The sequence below is a fragment of the Ooceraea biroi genome, chromosome 2, assembly GCF_003672135.1.
Source record: "Ooceraea biroi isolate clonal line C1 chromosome 2, Obir_v5.4, whole genome shotgun sequence".
In the NCBI taxonomy this organism is placed as follows: domain Eukaryota; kingdom Metazoa; phylum Arthropoda; class Insecta; order Hymenoptera; family Formicidae; genus Ooceraea; species Ooceraea biroi.
Window position 1 is genome coordinate 15594462 of NC_039507.1, and position 19113 is coordinate 15613574.

Genomic DNA, 19113 nt, shown 5'->3' on the forward strand with positions numbered 1-19113 from the left:
ATTAAATGCAGAAACAATATTTTAGTATATTGATAAATTTTATCTTTTTGTAAACTTGCAGATATGTTTTACTGAGTATATTGCGATATACTGTATAAAGTTTTTCGTATTTTTAGTTATGCGACATTAAAAGATATGTACAACGTGATAACATTAAAGATTTATTTAATTTATCGATTTGAATGTCGATTACATTTGATTCGCGCTTCTTTGGAGCTTTGCGAAACTTTGTTAACTTCTCTGCGTGGTATAAGTGTAAAATGCATGCTTCACACACGGGAATCTTTCGTAATTACTTATGTAGGTCACACGAACTGGTTCTGTGCGATTTTACGTTGACCCCGCGCGCGCACGTCTTCGGTATTTTCGTTATGTTTACCGCACCTTAATCGATTATTTAATCTATCCGATTATCATCGGATTTTCTAAATATGAATAATCAATGAGCGATATTTAAGTTTCGAATTTTAGCAGAAATTTCTGTTACGTAATCAATTTTAATTTATTTCCGAAGAAATTCATAATAATAATTACTACAAGTTCTACTATAATAACAATTTAAGTTTACATAATAAATTTTTACTTAAACAAATGATTCAAAACCGCAAGTCTCAAAAATACCGAATTTCACACTCCAGAGCGCGTGTAAATGCGTACAAAATATGAAGTTTGTTTCAGAATTAAATTACGACTGTATCGATATATCTTGTTTTGTTGTTAACCAGTTCACGCGTTCACACATTAAAAGCGTCGCACACGCATGCATCTTTACAAATTATATTAATTGGTAGCGTAAAGAAGAAATCGCGTCAACTTGTGATCGCGTGAAATTGTGTCAACAAGCACAAGTCGTTGTAATTGCGATGATACACGCTATTTTTACAGGAATGTCTCCAGCAAGTCTTATGCAAGTGATCGGCCTTGCCGCTGTTTTCTTTCACTCAATTTTGGTCGAGTGATGTAGATAACCGTGATGTAATTTGATTTCAGTATACAAGCAACTTTCACGAGATAAAGACGAATCTTCCGATCAATCGCCAATACAATTCAGTAGAGATCTAGAAAATACAAAAGAAAGAAACCGAAGAAATTCAGTGGGCATTTTTCTGAAGCATCAGAAAGAGAGTGAGATTTTAATTTAGAGATCGATTTGAATCGTTGTGACAAAGAGTTCGATGAACCCGATTACGAACGTTTCAAATCGATACGTGAATTCGGGCACCTTCGCAAGAAAGGTACGATCGTCCAGTGGCACAGACTGATGCTTTGCGTCAGTGATTAGTATTCGCTTCGCGATCTTCATGTGATTCGCGTGATGCAGCCGTGACCGTAAAAAGGACTTTGATTGATGTGATCTCGGTTGCTATTCTGCATCACTGTGCAATTCTAAAAACAACATTGCAACCGATTGTTGAGGTATTTTGAGGAACGAGATGCAACGAAGTGCAGTCAGCACAGAAGCGCGTCGCGTGCTGCTGGTATAATCGTCGTCGTCGTCGCAATTCTGCTGTCACGTTTAGTGAAGAATCGTGATCATGCGAGGAGATGTAGATCGCATTTAAGATATTTTACGATTTAAATGTGTGATTACCGTACGTGAAATCCTAAAGTATTGAGTAACTATGTGAGTTTATGAGAATCAACAAACTTGTGACCACCGCAAACTGTATTAAAATCATAATCATGATCCTATAATATTACAGGATCATGATTACATTTAAGTTACAGTTAAGTAGGCCTCTGAAAAGTAACATACAAGTATCCAAGTTGCCAGAAGATCCCCGAATCAAGACTTAAAGAACGTAATCTCAAGAATCTGCCTTGATCTACTTAATGTGAAGGTCTTGCTGCAGAGATTAGATCAAGAAAAACGTTGCGTGAGCCTGACGGAACGCAAAGGCGTGTTCCACCGCACCGTAAGAGAACAGAATCGCGTAATCCCTCAAAAAAAAAAAACATATCCGCGAGTAATTGTTAACATAGGAACGCGAGAATCCAGTACGCAATGCTGCAGTCTTGTCTGACGGTCTTGCTGTTGAGCTACGCCAGTAGCATCCTGTCGCCGGCTGTCCTGGAGACGGTGTATCACTTCCTCTCGGGGTTCCCGTCGAGTGATCAACCGCAGGAAGATGACGCGATATCCGGGCAATATGACTTTATCGTGATCGGCGCTGGTGCGGCCGGATCGGTGTTAGCGAACCGGCTGACCGAGAATCGCGATTGGAACGTCCTGCTGCTCGAGCAAGGCACAGATGAGATCTTTCTCACGGATATCCCGGTTATGGCACCAATCCTGCACGTTACCGACTATGCGCGGGTCTACAAGAGCGAGCCGCGGCCTCAGGACGCGAGCGGTCACGGTGGATACTGCCTGTCGATGATCGATGGCCGTTGTAACATTGTATCTGGCAAAGCAGTCGGCGGCACCTCGGTGGTGAACTTTATGATCTACTCCAGGGGAGCGCCGGCTGACTATGACGGCTGGCAGGCACTGGGAAATCCCGGTTGGGGCTACGCGGATGTGCTGCCTTACTTCATCAAGTCGGAGAGATGCAGGCTGATCGACAGAGATGCCAGGTATGCGATGAAATAATAATAAATTTTCGTGCAGTTGTTTGTTGACTGTAGAACCCAAAACAGCTGCAAAAAATGAATTTACGATTGAGGAGAATAATTATTGCGATTGTGATAAAATAAGAAATATTTCTTATTTCTAGCATTTCTACTATTTCCTCGAAGTTTTAATAAAAATATTAAAATTGTTGTTAGGATGAAAAATGTTTGAGATTTTCATTTGATCATACAAAATACATTTTCTTTCATAGCTTACCTTGTTTTTAATTCCATTCTTCAGGTATCATGGATATAATGGATATCTTGATGTCACTACTCCTACTTATGCTACTCCCCTGAGAGAATGTTTCTTGAAGGCTGGTCAGGAACTCGGTTACGATCTGGTAGATTACAACAGCGATAAAGTCATAGGCTTCTCGACCGTGCAAGCGAATCTGCGAAACGGCCGTCGAGTTAGCGCCAGCAAAGCTTTCCTCAGGCCGATTCGCGATAGAGCGAATTTTTATTTGTCCAAACTCTCGACAGTGACGAAAATCGTGATCAATCCGAGAACGAAGGCGATCGCGGGCGTTCAATTCGTTAAGAACCACAAAACGTATTTCGTTTCTGCAACCAAGGAAGTAATACTTTGCGCAGGTACACATTCGAGATTCACATCATGAAGAAAAGAGCAATATATATTTTTTACATCCCACAAAAAGACAAGGACAAATTTAAAAAATTTCGAGTAACATATTAATTTAGAAATATCTAATTTGCAAAAATTTCATTTTAAATAACACAAGAAATTTATAAATCTGCGACTGCGTATGTAAAATTAAATTAGTTTGTTATTCATATTTTTATAAGAATAGAGATTATGATCGATTCTTTCTGATTTCTTGTCCGTTGCGCTTACACACAGGTACTTTTGGCTCAGCACAGTTACTGATGCTATCCGGGATAGGACCTAAGGATCACTTGACATCTTTGGGTATTCGCGTAATCGAGGACCTTCCGGTAGGATTCAATCTGCAGGATCACGTGACCATGTCAGCTTTGACATTTCTAGTCAACGAGAGCGTGACTCTCATCGAATCGCGTGTAGGTTCTAATCCAGCCAATTTCTTTGACTACTTGACGCAAGGAACGGGTCCGCTGACGTTGCCCGGCGGTGCTGAAGCGTTAGCGTTTATTAATACTAATAGCTTAAAGACAAGACAGGAAGACCAGAAATTAAAGTTTAAGTACATTCGATCTGTAAATGTGCCGAGAAACAACGAGCAGCGTAGTAAGCATCATCATTATTTTAAAAATTTTCAATTTTTCTATCGTATATGACACACAACTAAAATAATTATTGCAAGAGCAACATTTTTCAAAATAAATCAACGAACAAATCGAGAAATTAATTTTCATTACCTAAAAAAAAGAAAATATCGGTTACTTCATCTCTTCTCTCAAAAACGATTTTTTAAATTATTTTTATTATATATATTATATATATAATTATTTTATATAGAATAATTTTTACTTCTTTTGATTTGTAAATGTGATCTTAAAATTCAGTTAACTTGGACGATGCTGCAATTTCATAACGATTTATGTCTCGCAGCTCGAATTGCTCCTAATATAACTTCCATCATCATCAATCGTGACTTCTTCAAGATGTATTCTCACACCAATGTGAACGAGCTGTTAACACAAGACGATCATCCGGACGTCGAACTGGTGCTGGGTGCAAGCTCGTTAACTGGCGATATCTCCGGAAGCTATCGCGGCCTGCTCGGATTAACCGAGGAGTTTTACAAGGAAGTTTACGGCCGCTACGAAGGCGTCGACGCTTTCACGATAGTACCTATTCTTTTGCGACCCAAGAGTCGCGGCAGGCTCACCCTGAGAAGTTCCAGTCCATCGGATTGGCCGATCGTCGACATCAATTATTACGATCACGAGGATGATCTGAATACGATGGTGCGAGCTATAAAAATGGTAACAGTCTCTTTACATTGATATATTTGACAATAGATTCTCTCACTTTACATCTACATCACGTCTTAGTCTTCATTTCGCTTATATTAATTATATTTCTGATAAATAATTCTCTTCCTATTTTGTCCAGTTTTAATTACTCTCTTTTTTATTGTACAATTTGGACAGGCGGTTAAAGTAGCATCCACCAGCGCATTTAAGCGTTTCAACGCCACGCTGTTGCCGGTGCAGTTTCCGGGATGCAAGCACGTCACCTTCAAGAGTGACCCATACTGGGCATGTGTCGCGCGCCACGTGACCACGACCGTAGGTCACTACGTGGGCACGTGCAAGATGGGCACGCGGAGGAATTCGGGCGTGGTGGACCATAAGTTACGGGTGCACGGAGTCGACGGACTCAGGGTCGTGGACGCCAGCGTGATGCCCACCATAATCGCCGGCCACACGAACGCAGCCGCGTACATGATCGCCGAGAGAGCCGGCGACATGATCAAGGAGGACTGGCGTGGTACTCTCGCTTAGTGATACACGCGGGAAGCAAATCACTGTAAAACGTGGGAAGCGAGGAAGTGGACGTTTTGTCGTGAAATGTGGGAGGTACGGTGAAAGCACGAAGACTGTGACAAAATAAGAAAACGCTTCTTTAGGGGTCCGGGTAAGTAATGATAGAGCTTGAGAAAAAGTGTCGTGATGAGATAATATATGTAAATGTGATTTAAGATAGGATGGACTGTCTTATTGTTTTCGAAGTAGAAGATAATTATGTATAATAGACACGCTACGTGATTTACGCGCAGAGATTGAATGACTATTTCACGTGTATCCTAGTCAATGACTGATGATATTAGACAGATAGTCAGGAATAAAACGATGTCATTATCGTCGTTAATGATTTAACAGATCTGCTACTTCATTAACGTTGGAAGAAGCGCTGTTTTTCTTTGGCTGCTTATAGTTGCTAATTTAAAAGTAACAAATTTACACTATTAATTATAATTAAATTAGTCAAGCGCAATTTAAATAAATATGATTATACACACGCATATTTAAGCTAGATAAATTATTAAAACTAAAACTGACCAATATTTAAATATTCGATATTAATAAATCGGTGGAACTATAGACTCTGGAAAATATCTCGAACACAAATTGTTACTTCTTTAGAACACAAGAAATTCTGCGATAAGAACGATAAGAAGTATTCCATACGCTTGCCATCTCGTTGCACCTATAAAAATAAAAAAACAAAAAATTTAATTTATAATTAGCTCTGATAAAATTGATAATTGAATTAACATGTCTAAAACTATAAAATAATTTTCAAGATATTAAATCATTAAAAATGCGTTTGGCGAAATTTTTAATATTATTTTATGTTAAATTACTTAAAAAAAATTATATCATCGTAATAAATAGCTTTTTACCATTATCACTGAACTGAATGCAATCTTGTAGTTCTTCCATCAACGTATAACCTTCGGTACAGGTGCAGAAGCCTGCAAGTAAATAAAAAAAAATGTATTCAACGTTATCGAATAACGAACCGCAGTATTGCACTTATCGGAGTGTCTAACAAGTAGTTCTGTACCATTTACGCAGTCCACCTTCGATTTCCAGTTTGAATTGGAGTCCTTGTAACTTGGAGTAATGCAATGATGGTGAGTCTCACAGTGGCCGCCCAGTTCTGCAACATGCAGTTCATCAGCGTCACTATACATACGTACATCAATCTAAACGAATTAAAGTCAAAGTTGGAATTTTTCCCGTACATTTTCCTCAACATTTTTCATTAAATGCGACAATCTTCCATCATTTTTATTATAAAATTTGAAATATTGTGTCCGAGATGATCGGTCAGATTTTTAGTAAGTATGCAAATGGGTGCGAGTATACTTGCCGACATCAACAAAGCATCTACGGCCACGTTTGTGAGAACCGGCGACGCAGTCGCACGTATTGTTCGCGCCACACTGGCTGTGCTTCAAGAACAATTGACATTGCGACTGCTGCTCGCACTTCTCGCCGATCCACGAAGCAGCTTTCCGACACCGCTGACCGCTCTCGGCTAACACGTAGTCCACTTTGCAGTCACATTTGTTCTGCATGCACTTCGAGTTCTCCACGATGCACTCGTCGTCGCTGTCGCAATGTTCGCCCAACTCTAAAAGACGGCATCACATATTAGACAATATTTCTTCAGATAATTACCTTGAGAAATGTTTGTACATTTTTATATCGTATTTTATTAAAAACAAGAAAGTTAATTAGCACAAAGAATATTAGTTACTTCGATAAATTTCAGAGATATTATGATGTGTTATTTACAGTGCTTAATAATTATAAAATAAATTCTGAAAAAGAATAGAACATGCAACACAAGAGCAGGTGCGATTGTTGAGACTTAAAAAAATGAAGGTATCTATCGCACATAATATTTTATAGTGTTTATTGATTATTGTAATACACTTACTGGCGCTCAGCACACAACCGGTATTATCGGGATTCGCGTGATGACGCAGACCACACGTGCAGAAACCGTAATCACAGAAGGTATTTTCGATGTAGCAATTGCGATGCGAACGGCAACGTTTGCCCAAACCTTCAATTCAAGACCAAGGTATTTATTACAATTACGAATAATTGTGCATATCCTATAATCATATGACATGTCTATTAAAATTTGTGCGGTCTACATTTCGTTGCAAAACATAAAAGTAGACGCGTGGCCAATTTGTGCGTAATCACTGCAAACCTAAGTGTGTTACGTAATGCATTTTATCTATTTAATTTGAATATATCGCATTTATTTGTGTTATTTCAAGACGTATAAATTGAGTAGTGATACAAGAACACTTTACATGAGTAGAAATGACGCTTTTCGGTCCGCAGTAATGGAAGTAAGACGTTAACGATAGTGGACGAGCCGCGTTATTTCGAATAATCTCATCCATAATTTCTCGTCCACGCGTGGAATACGCAGCATCGTAACGAACTTTCTATCGTATTTCCCCTCGTTATCGTGCATTATCTCGAGATATTTATATTTCCCATAAATATGCGTAATGAATGGGGAGAGGCCGGCCTGGGATACTTCCCAGGAAAGTTGCAACACTCACCAACGGATTCGTAACACCTCCCGTCCGTGAAGTGAGAATCGTGGGCGCATTGACAAGTGCCTTCTCGACATTCCGATTGTGATGTAAATGTGAACTCACACTGGATATCTTCCTCGCAGGGATCGCCGATGGCGGTGGCCACTGTCGAAACAACGTTTCTCCGTGAGTATCTTCCGTCCAAATCTCTATCTTTGTTTTATCTAGACTCTTGTTTTACACATCACGTTATAACTTTAAATAATTCTCTTATGCACGCCTTTTCAGATTAATATGTAATATTTAAATAATATTAGTAAAAAGAGATGTATGTAGTAAAAAAAAAGTATTATCAACAATTTAAGATAATAAATGAGCTTTGCGAAATTTTAAGTACAAATAATAAATAAGCATCGAAAGAGCACTTTTAACACGATATGACACGTTTGCAGTTAATGTGATTCTGATAATCCGAATCTGAAACTTTCAAAGCTATCTTTATTTTTCTTAATTTAATTAGGCCTTAATTGCTGGTGAGCGCGATCGTGTCGAGGGGGCAGTATCTATAAAAACGGATTTACGCCGTCCTGACTCATTCATAGAAACGATTCGTGATCTCTGTCGGCTCAACGGGCACGACGAGCGACACGCTCCAGGTGAGACGGGATCGTGAGAAAGGAACGGATAGGAACAGGGATGAACGCTGGTATCTTCGCTGAATCTCGTTTCTCAGGTCGTTGACATCGCCCCCCAATATTCAAGCGACTAGACAGAAATTTCACGGTTTACACTTAATTAGTTATCTCGAAATATCTCATCAAGTACCTCTTAGACACTTGTAGTTGTTGTTGTCCGTGATGAACGCGATGTAATTTTCCTTGCACGAGCAGGTCCGCTGGTTCTGGCAATACGCGTTCGCGATGCAGTCGACGTCGTAGTGGCACAGCGAGAAGGTTTCTGAAACGACATTCGTCTTCTTATTTGCGGTCGAATATTTACCGGAGATTATTTAGAAAGAATCAATCAAGCTTCAAGACGTGATCATCTTTGATGTGATTGAAATGCAGCATGTAGACATCTTACTCATATTATTAATTCGCAACAAAATTTCTTGTAACGATCGTCGCGTCCGATTGCAATATCAGACTGAAAATGTTGGATCGAAAGAGGAAATGAGGAAGATATCCGAGCGGACGAAGCGATTGATTTCACGTATTCACCGGTCAATTTACCGTGACGTAATGACGTAATAATCGATTGAATGTGCATCTCCATGAAGGATGCACGGGAGAAGAATCAAGCGACGTGTTCCGGTACGGCGTGCTCATTGTTAATTCGCGATCGTGCAATCCGAGGTCCGCGAAATTGTGCAGCCGCGCTGTTTCATCCAGACTTGGCGATTATTTGATTTGCTTACTGTTACTGCGATTGCTATTACTGCGATCGTTGCATCGCGACGGATCCCCGTGGTTGCTGTTGCTGGCGTAGCTGATCGTCGCGCAGACGGTAACGGGTACGAGGACGAGGAGCCCCGTGAAGCCGCATACCGTCCACGTTTTCGTCATCCTCGCGATGACGACGAGTGGACGCCGTGTCCAAAACGTTTCATCACCGTCGCCAGACGACTTATTGTCATTTTCGGTCCCGTGAGAGAGAGCACGAGATCAGCCGCGGCCGATCCGATCGCCCGAAGGCCGCCACGTCACGATCGACAGCGGGGGCCTCCTTTGACTTACGACGATGCTCTCATTGTTTCCTCCGTTGTTGCGCAATCACAGGCAGGAACATGTAGGTACAACACCGTCGGACGGATATCATCATCGAGGCGTATCCCGCATAATCACGCCGGTCTTCCTCGACGCGTCCGCCTATGCCGATCACTTCTTCTTCTTCTTCGTCTGTTCAAGGCGAGGCATTGGTGAACGGCCTATAATTTAGTTTTGACTTGCGATATATTAATTTGATATCTGTACCCCCCACAGAGCAGCTCATTCTTGACACATCGTGCAAAACAAGTTATGGGATTTTGATGAAGAAGATTTATAATTGGCAGTTGAAAATTGTTTCTTCTTTCTTTGTGGGAAGAACAAACTTTACCGATGCCTCACCTTGCGTACGATTAATTCTCGACTGGAGAGATCTTTTTTCTCAATTTATGGAGTAGTACATATAGAAGTGTCTGCACATCAAGTTTGAGTACGATACAAGTATGACGCTTACTATGATATGATGCCACTTTTAGACATTCTACTCGGAAACGTTTGCAACGCGCATGTGAGCAAGTTTGTCGCTATAGCATCACGTTGTTTTGTCGATTTCGATTGACGTGGCGGAAGATATAGCCCAGGCGAGCATTCCCAACGGACCCCGTAGCGAATTAACTGCAATCTATACGCGCAAATATCGCACATTCATCGGCGATAATAATCCCGGCTTATTCATACGACGGATTGTCACTGACGAGTAACAGGTGCTAAGTCGTTCTAACGCACTTTGATTTTAACTCAAATTAGAATCTCGTATTGAGGCGCAGACATGCGAGACGTTTAAATTGACTTTGTACATGAAGCATCGTCAGTACGCGAATTTGATTATGAAAGAAGAACTGAAACAGGTGGAAGATTAAAAACAATTTAGCTTCTTTGGCTCTAGAAATCTCGTGGAGCAAAATACGGTATTATTAATCTACGTGCTTCACTCTATGTAGCAATACTTTGTCCCAGTTGTACTGATCTAAGGCTTCTTCTCGGTTTATGTTTCCTCCCTGCGAATCACGATCCGTGAAAAGTCAGGTACTCGCGATTTACAGCGTGTTTCATTGCCCGTCAGCGCAAAACCTGCCGGCGAAGTTCTCCGCTTTGGATTTCAATGACGGTCCCGTGAACGCTCGAAGGCCGATCGCGGCTGAACAAACGAGTTTAGCGCCCTACGTTTCTATAGTTTCGGTTTGCGTTGCGTAACGCATAGTGCTACAGCAGCATGTAACAGCAGAAGCCATTGTTATGTGTCAATAGTACTGTAGAGAACTGTACTCGGCGAGAACTCTGTTCGAACATTACACTCGATGAATGAAAAATTATTCGTCTGCAATCGTAGTTAGACAAAACAATTGATTTTAGAAACATTAATCAATGAAGAAACAAGAGACGGTAATGTGCAATTGATGGGCAATCACGATCGCGTTTACGATTACGTTAATGAGCGTAATTACAGCGACGTGGTAGATTCTGTAGGGTGCCTACATCGGTTTAATGATGTCTGGCATCATTTGCGCGGCATCATTTGCAAGCGATTTCTGCCAGACACGAGCATCCCGAAAGCCTCGAAGAACGTTGTAATCCCGCTTCCAAAACGCATTGTTAAATCGCTATAACAGGCGAGTGAAGGAAACGGACCCCTTTGTGTTCTTTAATTATGAGCGGTGGTCTACTCGACATTCACCTAACTGTGAGAACCAGGAGCGTAGATCCGGTCCCCACGACTTCGCGTCTTCGCGATGCCCCACGAAGCGAAGGAAAAGATTACTGGGTCATAAAAGTGCTGTGTCTTTAAAACATTCCGCAGCGCATTTGTGATCGCCCTTGTACGAGCTCAACCGCGACGACTTGATTCATTAAAAAGAAAAGTCTTATTTATTTTGCCGGTCAATTTGCGCTGAAACGATGTTACTTGATGATCAGATACTACTTGATGATTGAATAATCCACTTTGCATTTTCATGCAATAAAATTGTTGCGTGCGCAAGATGGAACGCGATATTATATTGGTAACATTCATGTAAGTGTATGTGTGTATCGAATTTTAATTCTCGCGATACCGCAGCTGCGCTCTCATATCAATTCACATTTAAATCCTCGCGCGATACCATTCCGGCCGATACTTTCCTTCGCAAATCCGTAACTACTCCATGCTCCGTAACACTCGATATTTACACTTATAAGTACATCATGTTACCCAAACTATCCAAAAAATTCAAAAAAGCGATCGTGTCAAGCGTCTTTTTAAAAAACTCTTCTCTTTTCAACCTCCTCGATGGTACTACAGCTGACTCATACTCTTCCCTCCAAAGCCGCTACTACTCGATACTCCGTGACATTCGATCCTTACACTTACAAGAATTCCACGTTAGAACTTAAACCCTTCCTCAAAGGGAACGTCTCGATTTATTCGATGATATCACAACCATCTTCCCCCATCAATTCACCCATTCAACATTCAACATTCGCGCGATACCTCTCGGTACTCTCTCGGGATGACAACTCGATTGTCCGTGTAACACTCGACTTTTATTCTCACTCACGTCGACGAGACAGATGTTTGCGCTGACCGTGCGCGTCGGCGACTGCACTCCTCGCGGCGAAATACAGGGCGATTGACAGTACAACGGTCCGCAGCTCCCACCCGGGACGGCACCACGGTTGGCTCTTCAGTTCTCCCGCCATTCCTTCGAAGGGCCTGTTCCCCAGCTCGAGGATTCTGTTCTCCAGCTGGCCGAGGAAACCTCACGAAAATCCGAACAGCCACCAGCTCTGGGCGCGCGATCCGCTCCCAGCTCTTATCGCGTAGCTTTATCTAATCGTGTTTTGTAACTTCCCCGTAGACATTTCTTATATATCCGTCCCAGCGGATAAAGTCGCGTAAATAATGGTGGTGGAATCGGGCTTTCCTTCGACGAGCGGCATTGTGCATTGGAGCGATAAAGTGCGTAGGTGCTTATACAAAATGCTCCTTTCTTCACCCGAACGCGTCCTTTTATTTCTTTGCTTGTTTTTTCTTCAGCCGAAATTTATGCCGCGGAAATAATAATTATGAATGAAGAGATTTCTCTGCGTTGAGCCGCGCTTTGTCCGGATTTCCTATCGGAAATCTGTGATCTGAATATTTTCAAGTAGTCTGAAGATTTGTGAGCCAAAGGTGACGCGCATAATTATTTAATAGGAATGATGACAATAGGAGAATGACGTAATTGCATAAACACGTTAAGTAATAATCGTATTCTAGTAAAATGTATTTATGATGAATTTAAATATACATACGACGCATTGCGTCATTGTGTGTACAGTAGCTATGGGAGCGTGATAAAAAAATGGCACTCATAAAATTATGAAAAAAAGAACTTTATGTACTTGGCGTCGCTATCGCGTCGCTTGATCACTTGGAGGTAGATTGATTATTTTGATATAGAATATTACGTACTGTGTATAACAATATCATAATAAAATAGTATAAAATATTTTATGGTTTTACAATAAAATGTGTGTTTATCACTGTAAAGGAGTGTATGCTCTATACAAATACATTAAAGATGTTCTCATTAAAATGATGCGAAAGAATGTCTCGTTGGATCAAGCGAAGATGGAGATCAAGCAAACGCAAAAGGAAATTGACGTTTGCTTGGTTTCAAAAGAGCAAATAATAAATTTTATGAACAATGTATAGTAACGCGTATATATAAAATTTCAGCAAAATCTATGTGATGTTTAACACAATCCGAATAGACATTCCTATTGCCTCCCTTAGAATCGAGCTACAGATACATACTTACATATTAATGGTAAGTATTAAATTATTATTATAATCATTAATAAATATTAAAAAAGCAAATGGCACTTTTATTGTTTCTAAAGGTATTTCCTTTCTTTTCGATTTCTGCTTTTTAATCTAATTTAATTTATCAAACGCAAAAACGCGTGAAAATTATCTGTGGACACTGTATATATATTTAAACCTGAAAGAATGAAAAAAGAAAGAATCTCAAATAATTGAAAGTTTTCGTTCGTACTCGCGAATTGCAGCTTCTACAAGGAGCGGTAGCACCGCAGAAAACATCAGTTTCGCATTTTAATGACCGCGTTAATTAAATGTTCGCGAGAGTGGAAGGCTCTAAATACTTTAACGCGTCTAATTCAAGTGCTCGTCTCCACAATAGGTTCTACTGCGCAATTACAATGGTGTTCGATTTTGCGCCTACGTAATATCCCTTTGCGTTCGATCGTTTCAAATGGTGGAAAAATGCATTAGTCTTTGCGTATTTAACGATAGAAATGAAAGAAAATGACGATGAGAACGATTAATCCCAATATTACGTCTATAATCGAGGGAAATCGCGATGGTTTCATTTCGATTTCATCGTAACTTACCGCTATATATTATCTTCACTATCACACGATCAGCCACAAATATTTACAATTATTCAGATTCATATGTACAATATTTGATTAAAACTTGGATGACCATTTCATGATCGTCACTTATTTCCTTCCTTATTCTTAGACTATCGTCGACAGTCTTACAAACACGCGTAGATACATATGTCTTGATTGAAATCTTGAGTACATTAACGAGCTCCAATGCTCGTCAATGCAATATTTGTATTATTTGTGAAAAATACGCAACTCTCCTAAGAGCCCTCACAATGATACAAATAATTGCACACCACGGTAAACCGTGCAAGAATGTTTACTGAGGTAACGGCGTCCGTTTGTGTTTTCCCGATTTTTCTTCGTTCCATGAAACAAATTATTTACTTTTCCGTGTGAACGTATATAACGTAGGGATTATTTATTAAAAGAGATATCAATGGTGATATCAGATATTTATCTACTGCATTCTACGAGATTAAAATACTACAAACCAACGCCATCGCAAAAAGGATCGTTAATAGGGATACCGCAAGCGATGAACCTGCAAATAAAAATTGCAGTAAGGGTAGACTTCCTGAATGAATTCATAAAATCAGATTTTTCCGCGTCCTTCAAGTTAATAATTAATTTTATTCTTACTTACCGGAATTGATACATTCCTTATTATCCCTGACGTAATTGTCGGCGCACGTACACTTGTTGGCCTCACACTTCAGAGGCCTGGTCGGCGAATCGTTCATGTAGTTTTCAGCTTGATAACACTCGTAATCGTTTGCGCACTCGTCGTCGAGCGCTGAAAAATTCAAAAACTCGATACTTTAATATTTTTTAGTATTAATAATACTAATACTTATTTTCTATAACTAGGAGCAACATCTCGTCCGACAATGCGATGTTTCTACGAAACATGCGTTCCTTACGATTACGCTAAATAAGGCAAAAACGATTTTTACGTGAGTCATCAACTAAAAATTCGTAATTCGTAACGATAAACACGAGTACCTTTGTTGAGGAAACATCTCGTCATAGCGTTCTCATAATGGTAATCTGGCTCACACTGGCACATGTTGTCAATACATGCTGAATGCTCAAATGTAGTCGTGCACTGCGCTATATCCACGCATTCATCCCGGATCTTCTTTGCAGCGGCCAAGCACTTTGTGCCGTTCGTATTCAGAATAGTTTCAGCCTCACATCTGCACTTCCGGTCGTTCGTGCATACAGCACCCTCGATATGCAAGCAATCCTGGTTTCTCATGCAAGGGTCTCCGTATTCTGCAAGCGTGATTATTGATTATTGTTCTGGGATAGAAAGATTCAGGAATCTCTTTCAGATATTATGTTACGAATAACTCGCAAAATGGACGGTAAAAACGCGAGATATTATAATAAATAGGACAATAATTTTCGAAACAAATGTCCGGTTATTATTATCTTAAAAAATGCATTATAGAAAAAGCATTGGATTATTTAAATCTTTTAATGTGAAATAATTCCTATCCATACCAAAGAGAATTATTAAATGTTCATATTCAATAATTAATAATTGTACATAATAATCCTAATATTTAATAATTAAATACTTATTACTAAATGTTCGTATTAAATGCTTCATATTACAATTTATTGTAAAGCTTGCAATAAAAATGAAAAAACTATTGCACGACATGAAAAAAAGCGCTACTTTATTCCGCCGCTTTTTGTGCAAGATACAGAATTCTGCATGATAAAAATTATTACAATACTTACCTACTTTTTTCCAGCATGTATTGTTCACGTAATGATAATCAGGTGCGCAGACACATTTGTTGTCGCGACAAGTGCTGTTCGCCAAAAACGGCAGACATTGATTTTTATCCTTGCAGTTAGCATCAATCGAATGGATCACTATTTGAAAGAAGCCATATCAATCGATATAAAATATTAATCGATATTAATCACAATAAAAGAATCACTTTATAGTGATAACTAATATTTTATATGGTAATACAATAATGATATTTAATGATAATACAATATGACATATTACCCGTTATAGATTTCAACAATCGATTTATTTATTTAAATGAAAAATTTCTAGTATCTCTTTTATTTTTTCTAAAAACCGAAGTTTGTATTTTTGTGTGCTTACATGAAACGCAATGTTGTCCGCTGCTCGATGGTATGAAGTTCTTTATGCAGTCACATTGGTGGGTAACATAGTTGCAAAATCCACCCTCAAAAACGCAATCCTGTTCGATTCTACACTTGCGATAAACCAGCGGACCTAAAAGAAGAATCTTTTTGCTGCGCTTGTCCATTGAAAATCTCAAAAATTGTGAACGAATATAAGTAGCTTAATGTATTAAAAAAGGATCACTGGTTTTTCATTGTATCACCTGGAACTTGCATTTCGTGCACGGACGCATTGAGACTCGAGCAATTCTTAATTTCATTCAATTCAGAGCACATGCAATGTCCATCTTTGCAAAAAGCATTTCTCGGAAGGGTCTTTATGTCTGTACAATCCGGCGTTTGTCTGCATGGGATAGGCGTGTCTATAATTAAATCAGTTGTTTCAGAAGCGATGTGCGTTGTCAATGAGAAATTTTATTAGGGAGCAGGTTTGTTATCCTCCCTTTTAAGAAAATTATCGCAGAGAAAGAACAATGTACATGCTTTGTCCTGATCATCATGTATGTCGTTTCCTAAATTCTTGCGCATTAACATATTCAATTCGTTTGAACTGTATAAATGTCAGTTGCAAAAGTTGAAAGGTTTTAATCAAAAATAGATAATGTTATATACTCGATATGAATTTCATGCAGAAAAGATATTTATTCTAGGATCGACAGGAACTGCAGAGATCACACAGGAAGGATAAGTATATAAATGGATAATATCAATGAACGATTAATTATGGCGCGTGTAATTATGATGTAGAGCTGTAGTGAATTATCACTTAAAGATAAAGTTAATGACGAGAATTTTTCTGATATCAATTAATCAATTAATTAGAATTCAAAGGTACATACAATTAATATGTTTATGTTAAAGGATATAAGCAATTTTGATAGAAATAAATCTATTTCAACTAATAAATAAAAATAAATTAAATATTAGTAAAAAAAGACATGACAATAAGCAATAGCCTTCTATTAAAAAGAATGCTAAATTATTTCATAGTTCATGCATTATATAAATCATGCTTATGCATTATACAACTTCTAAACGTCCGTTACATTTGATTTCATGCTTAAGAGACGCAAACAATTATGACAATCATCGTAAATCATTATTATTAATTATATTAGGTATTATTATTACATTATTCAGATCTTATTTATTATATTGCCACTATATATGTGTGTGTTTAACTCTAGTTAATTATAACATACAATACATTCTCCTGCGAAAGATATACAAAATCTAGATTTGGCGAAATTTAAGCAGACGCACGAGGTAAATTCCTCAGAAAGAAAGGTCACATGTGTTTGGATATTACAACACGGTGTTTACACGTGCGAACGTTATTTCAGCATTCCCCGTAATTATATACCAAGCATAATTATATCACGCTTCGACGCGTGAGTAAAAATTATCGCGCCACAATTCCACGTAAACTTCAACCAAATTAGCGAAACAGATCAGTCGCACTAATCACAATTACAAATTACATGCCTACATAAATACATATATAATGCTCACCGATTTTCTGTCCATTGACGAGGACGATCATCAGCACGATCGCGCTTAGAGTCACGAGCGTCTCCATGCTCGACGGCGTTTTTCTTCTCCTCCGTGAGATCAAACTTTACGATCGTAAAATGACTTGGGAATCACCGAGCCCTCGATTCAACCCGCTTTCGAATGATCGACGATCGAGATTGGACTTCAATCGGTCTACGATCGAGCATTAACCGCGCGTGCGACTGGTGAACACGAATCTGTAGCGCCGAGTGTTCGAAGGCCTCTTCGCCCCGTTTGTTTGTCTCTCACCCCGCGACACATTTCTGTGTGTTCGTCCCTCTCTGTCCCTGCATTCTCCCACCACAATTCGGCATCGTTAATTTTCTGTCGACTTCTGTGTCGACACGCCTCCTGTTCCGAGCGATGGCAATGACGCGAGTGTGACATAAAAATGCAATTAAAAACGTATTCCGCGATATTGTAAACAGTTATTGCCGTCTTTATACGATTGCACTTGGTAGCGCATCGTTATTCCGCGTTTCTTTCTACTTCCAATCAGATCGAATCAACTTGCTCGTTGTTTCCCTCTTTAATTTTTCTGTTAATTTATGTATTATATTATATTTGAATGAAAGAGAAGCAAAAAGGAGCTAGCATCTTTATGTTTAAGTAGAAAGACCAACAAAACGTGTCTGTATTTTGCATGAATACTCCTCCAGTTTTACGAGGTACTTGCATTTGAAGTATTCTGTGTATCCATTTATTATTCTTACTTCATCGCTCACTGTCGGAAGACAGTGTCCGCATGTGTCTTCACTTTATCCATCCCTCCGGATTTCCTTTAATCAATTTTATTTCTCATATCACTCACGGATGAAACTAGATGAAACCGTGATCCGCTGTGGCTTGAGCTTAATTATAACATAGTATAAATATTAAATGAATATAATTATAATAAAACACACAAACAATATAAACTAATAAATACAAATATAAATAATTAATGCGAGCGTATGTTCTATTCGTAAATGACTACCTATTGCATAATATATACTGCGCATTATACATTACTTATTATAAATATATTGCATTTAGAAGTCCGTCAAGTTCCTGTCAAGTCAATGACTCGCGCAACATGCCGAGCTACCTATCGCACTTCCTTCATTTCCTCATAATTTCCGCATCGACATTTTACTACGCGCGCAATGCACCCGATGCACATCGGCGTTCTACGAGTTACCAATACGATAAACGAAGAACACAAAGAACTCGCGCGAATCGGCACTGTGAATTAAACGTTAAGTATTATGCGCGTGTGTTGGGTGAGGCCACGTTTCGCACACAGTGAAGAGAATGAAGAAGCGCGCTGGCAATACGACGAGGTTGAATTAGCAGAATTATTGCTACCACCGCACGAACCTCCGTTGAACGGACGCCCGGTTTTATAATCATCGTAGAATTAAATCAAGTGCATTAATCATACTGTTAATCATCGTGTCATCACGCATATTAGTCATCGTCGTAGCCGCGCTGGACGCGAACGCTCCCTTGTCCAATTGCTTTTACTGATGCTAAGGGGCACAAATAGTACACGTGGTCTCGGAAATGTTTAAATCGTAATAGCTACTGCTACTGTATTTATTTATTTCACGCGGGATAAGCTT

General features: G+C 39.3%; 3 protein-coding genes across 11 annotated transcripts; 1 reads left to right on the forward strand and 2 right to left on the reverse strand.

Annotated features, from left to right (window-relative positions):
* Positions 1–5: 5 nt before the first annotated feature.
* Positions 6–5586, forward strand: LOC105280114 (glucose dehydrogenase [FAD, quinone]). Its single transcript, XM_011340349.3, has 5 exons — positions 6–2577; positions 2855–3210; positions 3479–3844; positions 4169–4545; positions 4714–5586. The coding sequence occupies exons 1-5, from the start codon at positions 2006–2008 to the stop codon at positions 5065–5067; spliced, it is 2025 nt and encodes a 674-aa protein (XP_011338651.1). The 5' UTR covers positions 6–2005; the 3' UTR covers positions 5068–5586.
* On the reverse strand, positions 5401–12094 carry LOC105280180 (prion-like-(Q/N-rich) domain-bearing protein 25). Of its 8 annotated transcripts, none has more exons than XM_020031915.2 (9): positions 11871–11981; positions 9055–9564; positions 8463–8594; positions 7662–7802; positions 7016–7144; positions 6443–6706; positions 6134–6229; positions 5970–6041; positions 5401–5773 (listed from the first exon to the last, which is right to left on the reverse strand). In XM_020031915.2, the coding sequence occupies exons 2-9, from the start codon at positions 9200–9202 to the stop codon at positions 5706–5708; spliced, it is 1050 nt and encodes a 349-aa protein (XP_019887474.1). In that variant the 5' UTR covers positions 9203–9564; positions 11871–11981; the 3' UTR covers positions 5401–5705. The 8 variants fall into 8 exon arrangements, with proteins under 8 accessions (XP_019887474.1, XP_019887475.1, XP_019887472.1 ...); XM_020031916.2 differs by having other exon boundaries at positions 9055–9535; positions 11751–11971; XM_020031913.2 differs by having other exon boundaries at positions 11751–11971.
* Positions 12095–12621: 527 nt separating this feature from the next.
* Positions 12622–17815, reverse strand: LOC109611018 (neurogenic locus notch homolog protein 1-like). 2 transcript variants are annotated; one of them, XM_020031920.2, is made up of 7 exons: positions 17468–17815; positions 16159–16317; positions 15912–16046; positions 15530–15667; positions 14783–15055; positions 14424–14573; positions 12622–14321 (listed from the first exon to the last, which is right to left on the reverse strand). In XM_020031920.2, the coding sequence occupies exons 1-7, from the start codon at positions 17532–17534 to the stop codon at positions 14248–14250; spliced, it is 996 nt and encodes a 331-aa protein (XP_019887479.1). In that variant the 5' UTR covers positions 17535–17815; the 3' UTR covers positions 12622–14247. The 2 variants fall into 2 exon arrangements, with proteins under 2 accessions (XP_019887479.1, XP_019887480.1); XM_020031921.2 differs by lacking the exon at positions 16159–16317 and having other exon boundaries at positions 17468–17803.
* Positions 17816–19113: the final 1298 nt, after the last annotated feature.